Raw genomic sequence first — 19,109 nt, 5'->3', positions numbered from 1 at the left:
CCCTACATTTTCTACATGGTGAACCCTATATAGGAAATAGGGGAGAACCGGGTCAAAAGTCGCACTTTTTGGTATTCCATTTTCTCTAAATTAATAGAGATAGAGATTCCACATTTTATGACAAACAACTTGCACATGTCCTTCACTATTATAAACTGTAATGTTCGTGCTAGGATATAAGAGTTTAACATAAATAGGGCGAGAACGGACTGAGCGCAATGCGACTTTTGTCCCTGCCTAGCGGGACAAAAGTCTCATAGGAGAGGGGCAAAAGTCGCACTGCTGCTAAGTGTGTCCTATCTGTTTTTTTTGGCATGTAATTCTCTTTACTTTCAACAAATGTATTATTAGACATATCATAATAATATATAGCCTTCAACGACCTCCTGAGCTGCCTGCCTGATGGTCTCAGGGCTAAAGAGACCGCGTGTCGTTTTCCTCAGCCTAACTATTGGCATGCTATCAATGAAAGAAAATACATTGTAAATAAACATGGTTTTAGGCTATTGTGTTTATGTAGGCCTATAGGTTAAGCTATTTGTGTTCATAAGGTAACGTCATTGTAAACGAAAGTAGCCTATATAATCCAATTGACTGGAACCAGGGGGTTTGACAAAAGTTAAGAGGCAAAATAAGTTGTCTTGACTGCATTTAAGATGCATCTTTCACATTAAAACTACATACAAAGCTGACCAATAGCATTAGAAAGATCTCTTCGAGAGATTTCATTTCACCCGTTCATTCTGCCCAAATGTCACTCGCGCACCCCTCTGGTTCTAAGCCATCACAATGCGACTTCAGTCCCTCTACGCCGGGATGCGACTTTTGTCCCGCCACGGTCTCCTGTCATTTCTCCCTGGCTTGCAGGCACGACTTGCTCGCACGAAACTTGAAAGCTATGTTATCATGTAGCCAGTAGATATGCTAAGAAAATTGAATATGTTTGCAAACTAAAACAAGTGAACACAATTTTACAATCGAAAAATGCTTATGAGACCATTATTTTACTTATATGGGGCAAAAGTGGTTTTCCATCGATATCTCTGTCAAATATGCTGCAATCGCGGCCACAATTTGAACGGAGCTCGTACACGGTAATATGTGCAGGCATGTATAACCACGTATTTGCAGGTCCAGTCATTCCGGAGAAAATGGGAACGCGACTTTCGTCCCGCGCGACTTTTGACCGGGCTCCCCTAGGGAGTGAGGGAACGAGGGAGCGATTCCGAACACAGCTTAGGAGACACTCCCCAGCTGATAGGAGCGTCCCCAACCAGAATCGAGGAGCGGCAGTGCACTACTAATTCCCCGTCCCTAGTGCCACTCTTGCCCTCACCCAGCAGGTCTCTCCCCCTCGCTATCTGTCTTCGCCGCCGGCGGTTCTAATCAGCCGCGAACGGCCCCCACCACCCAAATCAAGTGCAAATCGCGGATCAGTTCGGTGCTGGACTTGGACACTTCGTTTTCCCAGGTTACTAACAAAACCGCGGCCGCTCCCTCGAGACCCGCTCAGCTCCCGGCTCTGTCTATTTATGAGTTCCCCAGAGTCTCGGACAGAGTTCATGAGCGGGCACAGGTGCGGGTTGTCAACCTGATTGCGGCGCCTGATTGCGGAGCCTGATGGCCAACATAACTCCACCCAGGTTAGGTTTACCACAATATAATGTCAGTCCAGCCCTGTATAGAAGGAATATGCATGCGTGTGTTAGAGCCTACTGTGGCTGTTAAGAATTCATGAAATTGGGAAGGTTGTCGAGAAATCCTCTCATGTGTTCCTTGAAGTGAAGAACACGAGAGAGAAAAAAGAAGGCACCTTGGGTAATGCTCCAGTAACACCTTTATTAAACTCTGGATCAGGAATACAGCCGTCTCACGCTAATGCCTCCTGATTATAACCGTAGCAGATGTAATTCATTTATTTCCACACTGCTGTCAGTTAGAAATCCAATCTGTCAAGGGTCAGTGCGTGTGATGGCTTCTTATTAGGAGCCAACAGAGAGACATGTCTCATTTTGAATGTGTGCTAGCTAGTGTGTGTTATAGTTATGCTCAGGCCAAGGTCAACTTTTCTTGATTATCTGTTAATTTCCCCCTTTGCCCCAAGGCAGAGTAGCGCTCTTTCCTCTCAGCTCTCACTAGTTCTTGTGCGAACACCGCCAGTTTTTTTTCCCAAAAATACATAATTATGTGGAGTGGTGCTGATGCAATGACATTTCGAATGATAATCCTCACACAATTGCTTTACTACTTCTCCACTGTAGAGGAGCCCACATGGGACAAACATGGGAACAAACAGATGCTACTGTGGACAATCTCCTGCTTAGTGAGTGACCGTGTAGATGATAGTGTAGCCTGTTGAGGAAGGTGGCACTTGAGGATAAAAAGGTAGGCCTACAGTATGTATAGGGTGGCGTGGTGAATGGAGATGAATGTATCATCTCAACAGAGATGGAATGACAAGGGCTCTCTCTAGTGGTGGAAGAGGAAACAGCGCTCTGCCAAGATGAAACCCTTCTCTGCATTCTATTAAGCATGGCTAGAATTCTGGTTCAGGTCTCTTAGATTTTATCATCAAGAGTGGAAATCATTCTTCCAAAACATACTTTGATGAAATATTGTTGTGCTACTTCACAGATGCTCAACATATCCAATTTCAGCAGTAACACAACCGATTATAAATGTAAACACAAACTTGTTTAAATAGATTTGTCTGTCTTCTCCCTCTTTGTTAAAGGAGTAGAAAAGGGAAAAAAATGCATGTTTAGCCCTGTTTTAAGGTTACTTATGATCATATACAATGGTTCAGATCAAAACATTGACAAAACTAGCAGTTTTGAGAAAGTCTGAATTGCTCTACCACCGTTTAGGTCATACAATGGATGTGGATGGGCATCTTGAAAAATCTTTCAAAAACATGTTAAACTCTCGATTTCAAAGACAAGAAGCTCACCGAGGGGGTAATTGGTGTCCGTTGGTGTTCTGACATCAAATTCGACGCAAAGTATGAATCCTGTAGGGTTTTTTTGAACATTTTATGAAATCCATTAATGTGTAGATCAATCCGCAGAGGGGATTCAGGAAGCGGAACTACTTACGGTAGCTATTGTTATTGTTTATGTTGCTAGGCTACCTAGTTTGCGGAAGTTAACACATGTGCTGCGACTACATAGTTATATGCTAAATATTTAAAAAAGCCTTTACAGATGAACTAGAATCTTACTTTATGGCAAATTATATGTCAGAAGATGCCCACCCACATCCATTGTATGACCAAAACGGTGGTAGAGCAATTATCAGACTTTCTCAAAAGTGCTAGTTTTGTCAACGTTTTGATCTGAACCATTGTTTATGATCAGAAGTAACCTTAAAACAGGGCTAAACATGCATTTTCCCTTTACTACTCCTTTAACTTTCACAAATTATTGCTCAGTAGATTGTGCAGTATAGCAGAGTCACAGGATGGGCTTACCTGGAAATGTGTGACTGTGACTTTCGAATGGTAGTGTGACCATAAAATGGTAAATGTAGGCCTAATTACGATGCAGATCTCCAGCACACTTGTCTCCAGAAGGACAAGGTGGATTAGCATATGCTCCCTGTCCATTTGTCTTCATTACGTTACAATGTACTGTAGCAGGCTATGGTCTGGTCAAGTATATCCTCACCCCCCATCTCTCTCTCTCTCTCTCTCTACCCCCCCCCCCACATCTCTCTCTCGCTCATTCCTGTTCATATATTCTTCATTTTCATTACCTATGAAAGTTGCTTGATGTAAATGTACTGCAGTTGAATGAATATGCATGTGCAGTAATCATTCCTATGTACCCACAGTTTCAGACTGTCCTGCAGTATCCCCATGCAGCCTGCATGATTCAGAATAACCAAATACAGATGTGCTCTCAAAGTCCACCCGCTTCCACCCCTTCGTCTGATTGGCTGAGGGAATATGTGGAAGAAGTTGGGAACGGGGCCCTGCCTGCTGCTCTCTAACGTAGGCATACAGTAGTTTCCCTTCTCTCCTCGTCTCCTCTGAGTCCAACACACGTCTGTACGATGGCCTCAGCCCACGACAGAGCGGTCCTCCAGGCCATATTCAGCCCCACCACTCCCTATGGAGATGTCCCTGTCTTCAACCAGGAAGAAGAACTGACAGATGATGGTGAGTTTTCCCCCCAACCCTCTCAATTGATCTCTGTCTTCATGTGGGAGCTTCTGGAGTTTTGCAGTTTATCATAATGAAACATGTTGAATTTATTCAGAGATGCTCTGTTCCTTCAAAGTGATACATCTGTGTGTCCCTGCGCCGTGAGACCCGTCAATCCAGCTGGAGAGCTTTTGAGCCTGTTTATCTCCCTCCGCCAGACAGCCTCTTTGACGGCGAACTGCTGAAGCAGGTGAAGGAGCTGGAGAAGCAGGGTGTTTTGGCAGCGGAGGCCGGGGATTTGCGCGCTGCTCTCGAACGATTCGATCAGGCGGTGCGGATCCTGCCGGAGCGGGCGTCTGCCTACAACAACAGGGCACAGGCCCGGCGCCTGCATTCAGACATGGCAGGTAAACAACAACAACCACCTCCCTCTCCCTGCAGTACCCACTATCAGCTGATGCAATAGTTTGATCTTCCTAATCTGGTTTGCTAGGGACGGTTTGTGTGATCTTTCTGTTCTGCACGGGTGTCTTTTATTTTGCTCTGCTCTCCTCCCCTACCCTTCCCTCTCTTACTATATATAGTTTCCTCCTATCCCCTCCTCTACTCTCCTCCTCTCCCCTCTCTCCTCCTCTCTCCTCCTCCCCCCTCCTGCCCTCCTCTCCTCCCTTCTCCTCTCCTCCCCTCCTCTCTCCTCTCCTCTCCATATGGCTGTCCAAACCGACATTCTGTTGTTGGCTGACCTCTGTCGGTGTTTCCGCAGGTGCCATCGAGGACCTGGAGTGCGCCATCTCTCTGAGTGGGGGCGCAGGGCGCACAGCGTGCCAGGCACTGGTTCAGAGAGGCCTTCTAATGAGGCTGGCGTGCCAGGATGACAAAGCTAGAGAGGATTTTGAGAGGGCCGCTGCACTGGGCAGTGAGTTTGCCCGGCAGCAGGTGGCGGCTCTTAATCCGTACGCCGCCCTGTGTAACCGCATGCTAGCAGAGGTGATCGACAAATTACGCAACCCAGAGGTGCCTGACATGATGTAGACGGCAGCTCTGCTGGTCCCCGCACCCCAAAGCCAGCGCTACTACTCATACAAAGGTTAACATTTTATCTTATGTACTCTTTGAATAATAAAAAAGGTCTTGGTTCTATATATTGCGTTTCCTCTGTTGGTCTTTTTTATGTCACACATGGAAAACCATTGGAAACATGCAGGATGATGTTACTAAAACCCAGACAGATAGAGTACAGTATGAAGTGTATGTCCTTGTAAACTATTTGCGGCTGGAATGAGAGGAGACTTCCTTGCTCGTTTTTATGATGTTTATGTCACACGAGCTGCATTGCTGAGAGTTTTAATGTGATCACATTTTCAACCAGCAGGTGTCAGTGCGAGACTGTGGGGGAACAATAAGAACAGGGCATCTCTCTTTCATCACACTAGTATGGAGAGCAACAAATGTTTCAAAACAATCTTTTGGCTTTATCCAAGTCTAAACTAAATATATTTCGTATAGACTATAGGTAAAAAGTCAAATTGAACCTTTTTTTCCAAGCATTGCAAACATGATGGCAGCAGTAGCTCAGGAGGTAGAGTAGCTGTTTGGGGATCGGAAGGTCCATGGTTCAATTCTAGCTCCCGGCAGTGTGTCGAAGTGTCCTTGAGCAAGACACTGAACCCCAAATTGCTCACAGGGCGCCGCTAGTAAGGCAGCCCACTGCTCCTAGCTTGGATGGATCAAATGCAGAGGATATATTCCACTGGCAACTACACTGCCATGTGGCCTATATGACAACTTTACATTACATAGCTATTTAATTATCCAAACCCCTAAGACACATGTCAAAGTGGATACCTAAACCATACAAGACTTGCATGATCTACAAGTCTCTAATAAGCTAGAGATGACGCGCTCCTCCTCTCATGCCAGGCTGCTTCCCCTGGAACATGTCGACCAGACTCTGACCCTCCGCTCTCTCCCTGACCTCCCCCATGCTGGCCAGGGCCACAGGCTCGCCTCGCTGCTCGCATCTCTGGTAGAAGGGGCACACTTTGAGGTGCTCCGACATGGAGGGGACGTTGTCAAAGCACCATTGGTCCACGCTGGAGAACAGATTGCTGAACTCCCACACCTGGAGATTAAAGGGTGCATGTTTAGGTCCTGTTTGACGAACAAGAACCGTCAGCACTTTTCTAATAACATTTATAAATAATCTATGTACAATTTATAGATAATTTAATAACTTTCAATGTATTTAAACATTTATAAACGATCAGTGAATGTGGAATAAGTAATATACTTAAACAGATTCTTCTCTAAATTCAGTACTGCAGCTAGTGTAGGTAGATAGTGTTCATAAATATTATGTTGGAGACCTGAGCATAACTATTCCTACATGAAATGATACAAGCTTTCTTCAAACCAGTCCTGCCACGTGATTCCCTGTGAATTGATATAAGAGGCTTGTTATTGTGGCAGTGCCGACTGCCATTGTGGCCTTTTTGGCGTTCCAGATCACTGGTATCACTGGCTCTGTCCCTGGGCCACATAGGCACACATTCAACCTGTGTAAAACACTGTGATCAGTGAGACCCTCCACAGCCTTGCGAGAGGTTGTGAGAGGGCTGTGGAGAGTAGGGAGGCCAGTAACAATATAGCAGCTGCCACATGGGCAGCACAGGCATGTATTCCAACAATACGGTGAATGCAGCTGGATGCCAGAATAGCAAAGTGACCTGGTGACAATGGACTCGCTGACCTACAGTAGATACTGGCCAGACCAGAGGACAGAGGTACTGAATCATGTTTACTACACACTGTGTTGGATCCTTTAGCCAAGTCAATAGTGAAAGTAAATAGTGGAACAGAGTGTGGTTGTGTGCTGGTTAACTGAGGAGAGAAATTCAATTCTGATGAAGTACAGTAATCTTCTCAGTGGAGAGAAAACAAACAAACAAACAAACAAACATACTCACCTTCTTCCGGCATCTCCAGGAGGACCCCCCATGGGAGTATGTATTTTTCTCCCATTTCAAAGAGACCATGCCCCTCTCCTCCAGCAGAGTGGCACAGACCTCCCTCATCAGCTGGGACACCTGGGACAACTGGAGCAGGGTGAAGCTGTCCAGGAAGCTGGCCACGTGCTGGAGGATCTCAAAGGGCAGTCTGCTCAGAGGGTCGAGGTTACGTCCAGGGCTTTGTTGTTCAGCCGTGACAGTTCTCCCGTGTTGGCAGAGTGCCGGAGGCAGGGCCGGTCTGAGGGTGAAGCTGCTGAGCTCCTGGCAGTAGGTGATGGTGGCTCGTTGTCCAGCAGGATGGAATCTCCTCTGGCTGAAGGTGCAGCCCAGGTACGCTAGGGGGCAGCGTTGTTCAAACCAACCGTTCAGACAAGACTGGATGTCTGAGTGGACGTTCCTGAAATGAGAGCAGTACTCGTCTCGGCGGTAGATGTGACCACATTTGTAGCTGAAAGCCGAGCTAGTTCTATTGTGTCTTCTGGTCACACACTCGGTTTGTATCTGCACGTGAAGGCCTTTGGGCCTGTCCGCTATGACATCAGCCAGAGACGCGTCCTGTTTGAATGGAGCAGAGGGGAAGTCGTAGGTCTGGGTCCCCAGGTCTACATACAGGCCGTCTGTACCGACACTTTCTGAGATGAGGTGTCCCTTCAGCTCCCTCTCCAGGGAGCACAGCAGAGTTGCGTTAACTTCATCACTCCTCGAAAGGTCTTCTAAGGCCATCCCTAAATCGGAGGTGTCCACACTCTGGTGCACTTTCTTAGGCTTGTGAGAGGCGTCTTTTAAATGGCAGCGCTTGGCTCTGTAGCTCGTGGGAACATTGTACGTGCGGACAGTTTGAACCTCAATGGGCTCCAGGTTTCCGTATACAAAATCCCTCTCTCTTGGGGTGCAGGCAGGAAGCTGACCAAAGTTGATGAGCATGGCCCCATTGTGCGCCAGATACATGTTGTACTCAGCAACATTGACCTCTCTGCGTAACCTCTCCAAGACGCCATCCTCCCACGGAGCCAGCCTCATCCTGGACAGATCCACACCCCTGGCCCCATCCCCCTGGCTCTCGGCTGACTCTTCCGTCACTTGATGAGCATTGGTTGAAACATTTTCCGCTTTTCTTCCCTCCTGGTCAGACGAATCTGGGTTTTTTCTTTCCAGGTTTTTGACAGTTTGGCTGCATCCCTGCATCTCCTTTCTGAAGATCCCCTCCCAGGAACTGTAGTTTTCAATACTTTCTACATCCTTGTTCCTAGCCAGGGCATCCCTCTCTTCCTGACTCAGTTCTGCCATCTCCACCCCGTTACAGCCGTTCTCTGTGACCTCACTTGGGTTGGAACAACAACAATCCCCATCTGGGGGGCTGAGGCCTCCAGCAGCCACATCTAGTAGGGTCGAAGGTTCTTCGACCCCCTTGACCACCTCCATCATCTCGGGGAAGACATTCTTCATCTTGATGGACCTGAAGAGTAGCTCCTGGTCTCTGAGGGCCATGGACAGGTCCAGACCCATCTGTCCGTCAGCCTGGGGTCCAGCCAGGGCATTCCTGTAGAAGGCTGTGTCTGTCTCCGACACGGGCCAGCGGTTCCATTCTTGAGAGCAGCTGACCACGCTGGCGGGACAGAACTCTAGGTGTCGGGCCAGACGGTGGCGCTGCATGGAGAAGGGGCAGCCATATTCAGCATTCAGGCAGGGCACCTTCACATTGGGGCAGAGCAACTGGTGCTCCTCCTCCTTGCACAGGTGGAAGGCCGCGCCACAGTGCAGGTTGCACTTGATGACCACGCACGAGACGGAGATCTCTACTGGGGCGTGGCAGTGCCGGCTGTAGCATTTGGCGCAGTGCTTGTGCTGACCTGCCGGGGTCTCTCTGTTCTTCACCTTCAGGGAGAGGTCACACACAGCTCAATATGCTGTAAACAATCATTCCTAAACATACTGTTGATCAGTTTGAAATGGATTTGTTAATTTTTCCACCCACTGGAACTAAATAACAACACTCTCAGACAAGTGCTTTTGAACTGTAAAAAACACATCAAAACCACTCACCATGTCAGCAGTCTCCCCTCTGATTATTATATCATCTGGAAAAAGATAATACTTAATTGAGCAACTTCAATGTGTACTGTATGATGAAAACAACAAACAAGATTAGGAATTCACTCTTGCTCTCACCTCAATATGTCACAAGTGACCGACTCAAACTGCCCATGGAAAACTGTGTCAAAAACACAAAAACTCCTCTTGTTGCAAGCACTTCAATAAAATAACAAAATCCTGAAAAGAGACCAGCAATATTTTCTCTCAGAGAGTCAACAGTAACAGCCTATACGATCTCTTACCCTTTGTTCCTCTGTGTGTCTGTCTGTCGGCTTGTTGTTGTGTGCACCTCTGAATACCTATCCCCTGTGTCTGGGTGATATAAATAGGCCAGGCCTCGGGGCAGACAGGCTGATGTGACCACACAGCCCTCTGACAAAGCCTCTGGCGGTGAAGGTCAAGTTACGGTCTCTGTTATCACCATGCCGGTTCAGTGGTGTTAATGTGCTATGCTTGTAATCAACACTCTAGGTGACCTGCTTTACCTCAGAGCAACCTTACAGACGGTTGACCAGTAGCGCAAATAATAATGTGCATATTATGGCTAACAATCTAACCAAGGGCTTTGCTTGATTGACCTGTCATCTATTGGTGTTCAGCGCCTACATTTGCTAGATGTTGTTGAATAGAATATTCCAGCAGGTGTCAGTATCGGTCTACGGATACATTTTGATAACCTTTCCTACCTCTCCAGCAGGTGGTCTGCAGTCTCATGACGTCAATATCATTCTATTGACACATAATCTGTCAGACAGCCTGCTGATTTGTGTCCAATAAAAAGATTCTGAGGCAGGTCAACCTCCTGATTTCAGCTCCAATGTTTCTGATGCTGATGACACCACTACACACTGCCAGTCACAGCTTGGCTCTCCACATGGGGCTCACACAATCGGACTTTGACCTGGAATGAAAAATAGCACGTTGGTCTATTGCCTCGCGTTACCATGCAACAATCGACCAGCTGAGACGACTGAATTCAATCTTTAGGATAGATTAGTCCAACAGCTTCAAATGACTTGCAAATCTAATGTAGCAAGCTACTCATTGTAAAGAGATTCAGACCTGTCTGTGTGGTCTGTTGTTGGGCCTCGCAGCACTTCTTTCTATAAGTGTAGTGGTCAATTGTCTCCTGAACAAAAGTTTTCTCACTGAGCTGATTGGCTTTTTGCATAATAGTAGGCTACTGTTGTATGTAGTCTTACAATCCCTAGTTGAACTCAACTCAAACATAGCCTACAGTCATATCAGATTTTTCCATACCAGCCACCACATGTGGAGGAAAAGGTGTGGGGGGGAAATGATGATGATTGGACATGACCTGGTAAAACCTTTATCTTATAGGAAGGAGCCTATAGGGTGTGTGTGTGTGTGTCTGTGTGTGTGTGTGTGTGTGTGTCAAGTTAACCCACGGTTGTATGGGTAGATCTCTTCAGAGCGACTGTAGGACTGTGGTTGGTTGGCAGCAGGGGGGGAGTGGCCCTGCTGGGGTGATAGACGGGGTCTTCCTGTTCTGCCTCTTGCTAGCTCCCTCATGTGTCTATTTATTCTCCTTCCTAGTGTGTCTATTCAAGAGCATTTTGTGTCTTGTCTATTTTTTGCTGCGTTGGTTAATAAACCCTTTTAATTTACTGATGACTCCATCTTTTTCATGGTCGGCACACTGGTGTCAGAAGTTAAAGTCGCACTGAAATGAAAAAAGCATTCTGTCCCATTTTGGTTCACATAATTGGTCATAGTGTTCACCTATTCAACGATGTATGCCAAAAAAATTACGAAATTCTACTTTTGTTGTAATCTTATATCAAAGTATATAATTTCTTACTTCCTGGAAAACGGTAGGTCACGTGCAATGACGACAACAGGTAGGCCAACAGGTTGTGGTTTTTCACATGCCTCTGTAATATGATCTTTAGAAACATCTTTAGACACGAAATAGCTTCCTCACTTGCTCCAGCACGCATGCGCACAGCGCGCTGCAGCAACGATTGTGCGCTGTGCGCATGCGTGCTGGAGCAAGTGGGGAAGCTATTTCGTTTCGAAAGACGTGTCTAAAGATCATATTACAGAGGCATGTGAACAACCACAACAGGCCTACGCTCTATGTAAGCACAACTAGCGATTCATAAAGACAGATTGATGAAAACAACTGTTTCGCGGCAGAAAATAGATTTTTAGAAACTGCATTCTCGGTGCCCCCACCACCGCCATTACATGGATATACTGGCTCGCGCTGGATTTTTTATGTCTTCTACATGCCTCCGAACTACACCAAAGTGATCTCGGTGAGTCAAACGTCTTATAATATGTCGTAAATAAGGTCCAGGTTGTCAAAAACGAGCATTGTCCTTTAAAGGGCAATGCTCGTTTTTGACAACCTGGACCTTATTTATGACATATTATAAGAAGTTTGACTCACCGAGATCACTTTTGTGTAGTTCGGAGGCCTGTAGAAGAAATTTAAAATCCAGCGCGAGCCAGTATATCCATGTAATGACGGTGATCGGGGCACCGAGAAAGCAGTTTCTCAAAATCTATTTTCGGACGCTAAACGGTTGTTTTCATCAATCAGATTGGATGAATCGACAGTTGAGATTCCTCAACGCGAGGCATTGTTGTGGTTTTCAAATACGGGGTCTTTAGCCTCTGTAATATGATCTTTACACGCCTTTCCCCACTTGCTCCAGCACGCATGCGCACAGGCCAGCGCGCAGACTGGCTATTCTCCGGCTACACTCGCGGCTCACATTCTCTGCGCTACGATCGTTGTTGGTGCCGAGAATATTGTCGTCGTCATTCGTCAGCAACAATCCGATCGTAGCGCAGAGAATGTGAGCCGCGAGTGTAGCCGGAGAATAGCCAGTCTGCGCGCTGGCCTGTGCGCATGCGTGCTGGAGCAAGTGGGGAAAGGCGTGTAAAGATCATATTACAGAGGCTAAAGACCCCGTATTTGAAAACCACAACAATGCCTCACGTTGAGGAATCTCAACTGAATCTCAATCTCAAGCTCGGTGCCCCGATCACCGTCATTACATGGATATACTGGCTCGCGCTGGATTTTAAATTTCTTCTACAGGCCTCCGAACTACACAAAAGTGATCTCGGTGAGTCAAACTTCTTATAATATGTCGTAAATAAGGTCCAGGTTGTCAAAAACGAGCATTGCCCTTTAAGAGCAATGGATACCTGACCAGCTGGATAAAAAAAGCAGTGCAACAGGTAAGAATTAACACATTAGCATACACTGCAATGGTAGAACACAATGATAATACAAAAAAGCAACATTGTGTTGTAATTTCCCTTAACTTAACATAAACGTTTTCTTTTATGCAGAGGAAGATGACCAGCCACTGCCAACAGAAGGTGTTCAGGAAAGAGCATTGCAGCAGAAAGGCATGGACATGGCTGCAGCCTACAAAGTTGCTGATGGAGTTTTGCAGAGGCCCACAGCAGAACAGAGGAAGAATTTGTCGACATTTTCAGACAGGCGACAAAGGAAGCAGCATCAGTGGGCTTGGACCCCCCATCTGAAGTACCTGGACAAGCTAGGAGGAGAAAAGTGCCAGTGGAGTTCAAGCACAATGATAAATTGGCTATTGCTGACAATGCTTTCACAACTTTGGAAGAGTATTACTGAGCTAAAATGTACTGTTTTTGGACACAGTGATACAAGAGCTTCAGAGATGCTTTAAAGGAAAGGATACTTCCACACGGGAAATTGTGAATGCCTTCCACTTCCCGACAGTCCCATACAAATGAAAAGCAGCAAGAATTCCAACAGAGGCACAACAAGCTACAAGGAAGCTCTGCACATTCTATAGCATCACAAATGTGGACCAATCGCAGACAGAACTTGCAGTAAGGTATTTCATACCTCATACTCATGCCCTCCACCAGTCCGCGTGGTAGCCGTACTTTTAGTGATCAAGGAAAACGATGCACATTCGGTTTTCCCGAACATGGTTGAGCTGCTGTAGGTATATGGCACACTTCCATACAGTGGAATGTTCTTTCTCAAAATGAAAGTTGGTCAAAACCAAACTTTGCAGCCTTGTCAAAGAGGAGAGGCTGTCAGATCTTCTCCTATTGGCAATTGAGAAGGATGTTCCAATCAACCACAATGATAGACATTTATTGGGACATGGCCAACAGGAAGATTCGGTTGTGAACCGAGAGGAGAGGATCTACTGGTCAGTGTGTGTGTCTTTGTGTGTGTTCTGTTCTGCATTGAATTGGAAGAGAGGAGACGCCGCACACTCTGGCAGGTCCGATGCAAGCAATTTAATTAGAGACTAAAAATATATCGTTTCGGCGTGAGCCTTCATCAGGATATGGCAAACACGAACTATGTGTGGTCTTATATACACAGGTGTGCAATCACCTAGGTCCTATGGGTCCACTATTTTTGTTTATATGTTTTTTGCCATTGCTTGCATCGGACCTGCCAGAGTGTGCGGCGTCTCCTCTCTTCCAATCCATATACTTACCGCCTGCCTGCACCTCGGACAGTAGGTGTGCGTTTTCCTCTCCTCTCCTGCCTGTTCTGTTCTGCATTGAACATCATACAATGTCATGCTCTCTCTCTCCCTCTCTCTTTCTCTCTCTCCCTCCCCCCCCCCTCTCTCTCTCTCTCCTTCTCTCCCTCTCTCTCCTTCTCTCCCTCTCTCTCAATCTCCTAGTAATCAGTATGATACCATGTTCTCTCCCTGTGTGTTTGTGTGTGTAGGAATGCAGACATGGGGAGAGGACTGACTACAGGGGACTGTGCACCCAGAGCTGACCCACAACAGAGGTCTGGTAGGACATCTGATACACCAGCAAGAGGGAAATAAAAAATGAGAGCTTAAATAAACCCTTGCAACCAAAAACATTTAAGTGACATTATATTATATTTTCAAATTGGTCATGTTTTGTAATCTGTGTTTTCTGACTGTTGGATCAGGAGTGGGTTAAATGCATAGTGCACAGAGGAAGTTGTGTAATTGCAGGCGATTCACACTAAATATTATCTGAATGATCAGTTAATAATAAACTGCAGCTAAAATATATTATGGTTGACATCAGATATTACATTACAGCATACAGTAGATACATACAGTACAGTACACAGCCATAGATATTCATAACCGTACAGCCTTACACATTTCCAGCCTTACCCAGCATATCTGGGACTGATCTGTGCACAGCAACAGTGCTTTCTTGTATGCATTCTTGTGATTTCTTGTCAGTTTCTGCTATGGAAATGTCCAGGTAACTACTCATGTCCTCTGGCAGCCTGAGATTAGTCTACAATTGAGAAATCTTCAAATAACAATGCTTATAATACATTTGTATACATCGCAAAATATTCTAAGGCGTAATCATAATAGTATGATTTGTTGTAAGATTCCATGTTACATTCTCTGAATATTGGCTGGTAATACTATAGTTTGGCTGGTTACATTACGCTGTAGTTGGTGTTCTAACATTTTGAGACGTGCCCCTCTAAAGTTCTCTGCATAGGCCTGCTGTGCACCTGTGTTAGGGACTGGCTGCATGGCTGTGTCAGTGAAGACCGTGTCCTGCTCTGCCCTAGTGGACATACTGTAGGGTGGACAGTGACTTACTGTAGGTGATGTGGTGCTGGGCTGGACTCAGTTTAAGTCCACTACGAAGCTGCGGACTCACAGGCTACCTGGCACCACTGGATGGCAAGGGATCATTGACTGTGTCTGCTGTGCGGGAGAGGGGGGGGTGTTCTGGGACTGGGACTCTTTGGACAGTGGATGTGGAGAGTGGTGACAGGAGCAGGACACAGACAGACACTATTGTAGTTGTGGCCCATAAAAAATGTGGATGTCTGGTCGGTTTGTGTGTGTGTGTGGGGGGGGGCATGCTGCAGCGGGCGCGGAAGGGACCAGCGACACGGAAGGGACCAGCGACACAGGAGCGGCCGCTGTGAACTTTGTGTATTTCTTCAAGGTAGTGTTGCACGATATACCGGTACCAACGGTCTACCGCGGTGCCAAAACGTCACGGTGCCAACTATACTATAAGCTCTATACAACGGTACTACCGTTGAACACGGCAGGGGGACAATGTTACCTCTGTTCCCAAATTCACTGGTTTCTGCTAATGAGAAGACTGGCTCGCGACACCGTTGTGCAGCTCCCAATGTGTTGGCTCGCGCACACATGCAACTCCGCAGTCACAATACATAGGCTATTAACATTATCTGTATGCCTGGGCGCGAGCCAGTCTTGTTCTCAGTAGGCTATCGTAATGTCAGAAGCGTTCTCTAGCTCTCAGTCCGTACCATCAAATGTAACATTATTGAAGAAACATAACTCTAAAAGTTTAATATGGAACTATTTTGGTTTTAAACCATATAAACAAGGAAACACCATAGATGATGGCCGTCCGTTGTGCAGGCGAACACATCAAACTTAATAAAGCATCTACAATCTCGTCAACCAGACCTTGCACTGGAATACAGGCGAGCTAATGAGGTTAGTTTGACTTTATTTGTTATAACTAGCAGTGTTCTTGCCATTAGCTTATATTACAAAATTTATGAATAAACCTCTTAGCTAAAGCGTGTGCTGCTGTTGCTAGCTAGCCAGCCAATGCTAGCCAGCTGGCTAGCTAATGAAGTAAAGTTAGCCTACCCGCTGTCATGTCGTCATGAACAGCTGTTGAATTAAATTTGTCGTCCTCTTTTTCCAACTCCAAACTCCTTAAAATAATGTGAGCTAGATTATGTAGGCTGAGACGAATCCAATGATATCCACCTCTTGACATTTGGTCATTTGATCTGGTTTTGACGAAAGTGAAAGCTAGATAAGCATGTTGATGTCACTGCCATCGACCAAAACCCAGTGGCCCTCCGCTGACCTTTACTGGTGGTTGGTGATACTACACTTGTGTTTATACATGGCTGATTCTGTTGTTGTTGTTCTATATGCTTTTTAAATATTGAATATTAATAATTCATAATATGCCTATCTTGCCTGTAGTTACAATGCAATGCGTTAAATGCATGTTATTCATGCACCACTCATATAAAGTGATTACACCGTACTGTAATGTACTGTAAATACATTGCACGTTCATAAAAATAAAATAAAAATTTAAATGCTGCGGTATCGTGATACTACTTGGTATCGTGATACTTTAGCTGGTATAGTATCGCAGGTCAAATATTGGTATCGTGACAACACTACTTCAAGGGAGAAAAACTTTGTGGTGATGGGGTAGTGTAGCGACTCTGCAGGACGGATTGGTTGTGGTTGGTTGGCAGCAGGGGGGAGTGGCCCTGCTGGTGGCTTCGTTTACTGTTCTGTCTCTCGCTCTCTCATGTGTCTATTCTCCTTCCTAGTGTGTGCTTTTGAGAGCGTTTTGTGTCTTGTATATTTTAGTTGCGTTGTTTAAAGGAGTAGTAAAGGGAAAATGCATGCTTAGCCCTGTTTTAAGGTTACTTATGATCATATACAATGGTTCAGATCAAAACGTTGACAAAACTAGCACTTTTGAGAAAATCTGATAATTGCTCTACCACCGGTGGGTCATACAATGGATGTGGGTGGGAACCAGGGTTGGGAAGGTTACTTTTAAAAAGCAATCCCTTACAGTTACAAGTTACTTGTGAAAAATTGTAGTCAGTAACGTAATCCGATTACCACAATTTAAAAGTAAAGTAAGGGATTACTTTGTTACTTTTAGATTACTTTAAATTAAATGTACTGTGTATTTCACCAGATATAAAATGTACTGTGTATTTCACCAGATATAAAATGTACTGTGTATTTCACATTATTTATTCTTTTTCTGTGTTCTAGAGCTGACAACATAGCTAAACAGCAGTTGCCCAGCGCCCGCCCAGTTATAGCAAGTGTTAATTCCAAGAGGTTAGGGTGCGTGTCATTTTGCCTTGGCTAGTTAATTGCAGTCTGCAAAACACGACACTTGTTGCTAACGTAGCTAACGTAAGATGTAAACGTTGGAGCCAGCTCTAAACTCCCGCTCAAATGCATTCTAAGCAGCTGTGATTGGCGCTATACAGCTATACAGCTTGCCAGTGGACACACAGCCTTAGATATCATGGACAAATCACCCACTGACCAGTTTTCCCAGGCAGTTAGTTATAGCTCTTGAATAATGCCAACAGGCACTATTGAGTGAAAATAATCTGAATGGGCGCTTAGGTCTGGTTTTCTGGTTGAACATTAGTGCTATACTGTAGAAGCCTACTGCTAGCTAATTTAGCTGTCAGTGGAAGTAAGGTTAACGTTAGCTACCCTAACGTTTGACATTAGCTAACGTTAACTTACCTGCAAATGCTTTTTCAGGTTGGATGTTGAGTCCTTGGCCGTCGAGAGGGTTTTGTTGGCTGGGAGGCATAGTTTACACTGTGATGTAATATTGGTGTGATTCTGTGACAGGTAAATAAAAAAAATGCTGGTATTTCCAGGATTTTAATGCACATTGCGGTATTTCTGCCATGATGCCCATGCTGCTCATTGTCTGTCTTTGGTATTACTACTTCTTTTTTTAAAGCTATTTTGTAAAACTGATTAGTAGGCGAGGGGTGATTGTAATCACGCCTGTAATCCCTGTTAATACGCAAATGTAACTGTAATCTAAATTACATATTTTTAAAATTGTACTGTAACGGATTACAGTTACTGTTTTTTTGTAATTTGATTACGTAACGGCATTATATGTAATCCGTTACTCCCCAACCCTGGTGGGCACCTTGAGAAATCATTCAAAAACATGTTAAACTCTCGATTTCAAAGACAAGAAGCTCATCAAGGAGGTTCTGACATCAAATCCGCCGCAAAGTATGAATCCTGTAGGGTTTTATTGATCATTTTATAAAATCCATTGACTTGTATTGAAGCGACCGTTGTAGATGTGTAGATCAATCCGCAGAGGGGATTCAGGAAGCAGAACTACTTACGGTAGCTATTGTTATTGTTTATGTTGCTAGGCTACCTAGTTTGCGGAATTTTACAATTGTATTTGTTGCGACTAAATAGTTCTATGCTAAATATTAAAAAAAAAAGCCTTTCCAGATGAACTAGAATCTTACTTAATGGCGAATTATATGTCAGAATGCCAACTAACACCTCGGTGAGTTTCTTGTCTTTGAAATTGAGAGTTTAACATGTTTTTTGATTGATTTTTCAAGATGCCCACCCACATCCATTGTATGACCAAAACGGTGGTAGAGCAATTATCAGACTTTCTCAAAAGTGCTAGTTTTGTCAACGTTTTGATCTGAACCATTGTATATGATCATAAGTAACCTTATTTTCCCTTTACTACTCCTTTAACAAACCCTTTTATTTTACTCACTTCTCCTTTTTCATGGTCGCCACAAGGGTGTCCTGATCTGCTGAACACCATGGAGGTCCTGTTGGAGGAATGCCAGCTGCGCACGTGCATGCAGATATTTATAGTAGAATAAATTTAGCTCCCAACCTTTCTGAACCCAATATACTGATTTTAATTTAAAAAAGTAATTAAAACCACCTTGTAATGATGTCTTTACAGCTATAACAACTTAATTAGTATTGGGATTTTTTTATAGGTTCCCCCAGAGCAAAGGAACTTTGTCTAATTTTGCTACATTAATGGAGAATGCGGTGAAGCACAACAGAATCTGTAAAATTGTAAATGAGGCAGACGGGACGTGTTTTTACCACAGGCCGTTGATAACGGCTGGGGGGATGTACGCCAGAGAAAAAGGTGTGTCAGCAAGCATCCAATCATTTCAAACTTAGTCATTTCAAGCTTATAGGCCTACTGAAGCCAACATGTTGAAGATGCTGCAGTATGAATAATTTTATGAACATTCTTTGAAACTGATAGTGTAAAGAAGT

General features: G+C 44.9%; 2 protein-coding genes across 2 annotated transcripts in view; one reads left to right on the top strand and one right to left on the bottom strand.

Annotated features, from left to right (window-relative positions):
* Positions 1–3,953: 3,953 nt before the first annotated feature.
* On the top strand, positions 3,954–5,286 carry ttc36 (tetratricopeptide repeat domain 36). The gene is made up of 3 exons (XM_084462127.1): positions 3,954–4,159; positions 4,363–4,551; positions 4,908–5,286. Exons 1-3 carry the CDS (start codon positions 4,054–4,056, stop codon positions 5,174–5,176), a joined length of 564 nt encoding a protein of 187 aa, XP_084318253.1. The 5' UTR covers positions 3,954–4,053; the 3' UTR covers positions 5,177–5,286.
* Positions 5,287–6,032: 746 nt separating this feature from the next.
* Positions 6,033–19,109, bottom strand: part of LOC311328584 (F-box only protein 40) — a gene marked incomplete at both ends in the record, with an annotated part of 25,548 nt that continues 12,471 nt past the window's right edge. Inside the window, 2 exons of the mRNA XM_084461298.1 lie at positions 6,033–6,266; positions 7,111–9,027. Coding sequence (XP_084317424.1) covers positions 6,033–6,266; positions 7,111–9,027 — 2,151 coding nt within the window. The remainder of the gene's footprint in view (positions 6,267–7,110; positions 9,028–19,109) is intronic.

Source organism: Borostomias antarcticus, assembly GCF_949987555.1.
Source record: "Borostomias antarcticus genome assembly, chromosome: 1".
In the NCBI taxonomy this organism is placed as follows: Eukaryota; Metazoa; Chordata; class Actinopteri; order Stomiiformes; family Stomiidae; genus Borostomias; species Borostomias antarcticus.
The sequence above is the reverse complement of the archived record's forward strand: the minus strand, read 5'-3'. Positions and strand labels throughout refer to the sequence as shown.

Bases quoted from the DNA above. Each gene is read 5' to 3' on its own strand.
- ttc36 (XM_084462127.1), top strand. From the start codon at position 4,054: ATGGCCTCAGCCCACGACAGAGCGGTCCTCCAGGCCATATTCAGCCCC. The intron at 4,160-4,362 runs GTGAGTTTTCCC...TCCCTCCGCCAG, and splicing joins AGAAGAACTGACAGATGATG to ACAGCCTCTTTGACGGCGAA. The intron at 4,552-4,907 runs GTAAACAACAAC...GTGTTTCCGCAG, and splicing joins CCTGCATTCAGACATGGCAG to GTGCCATCGAGGACCTGGAG.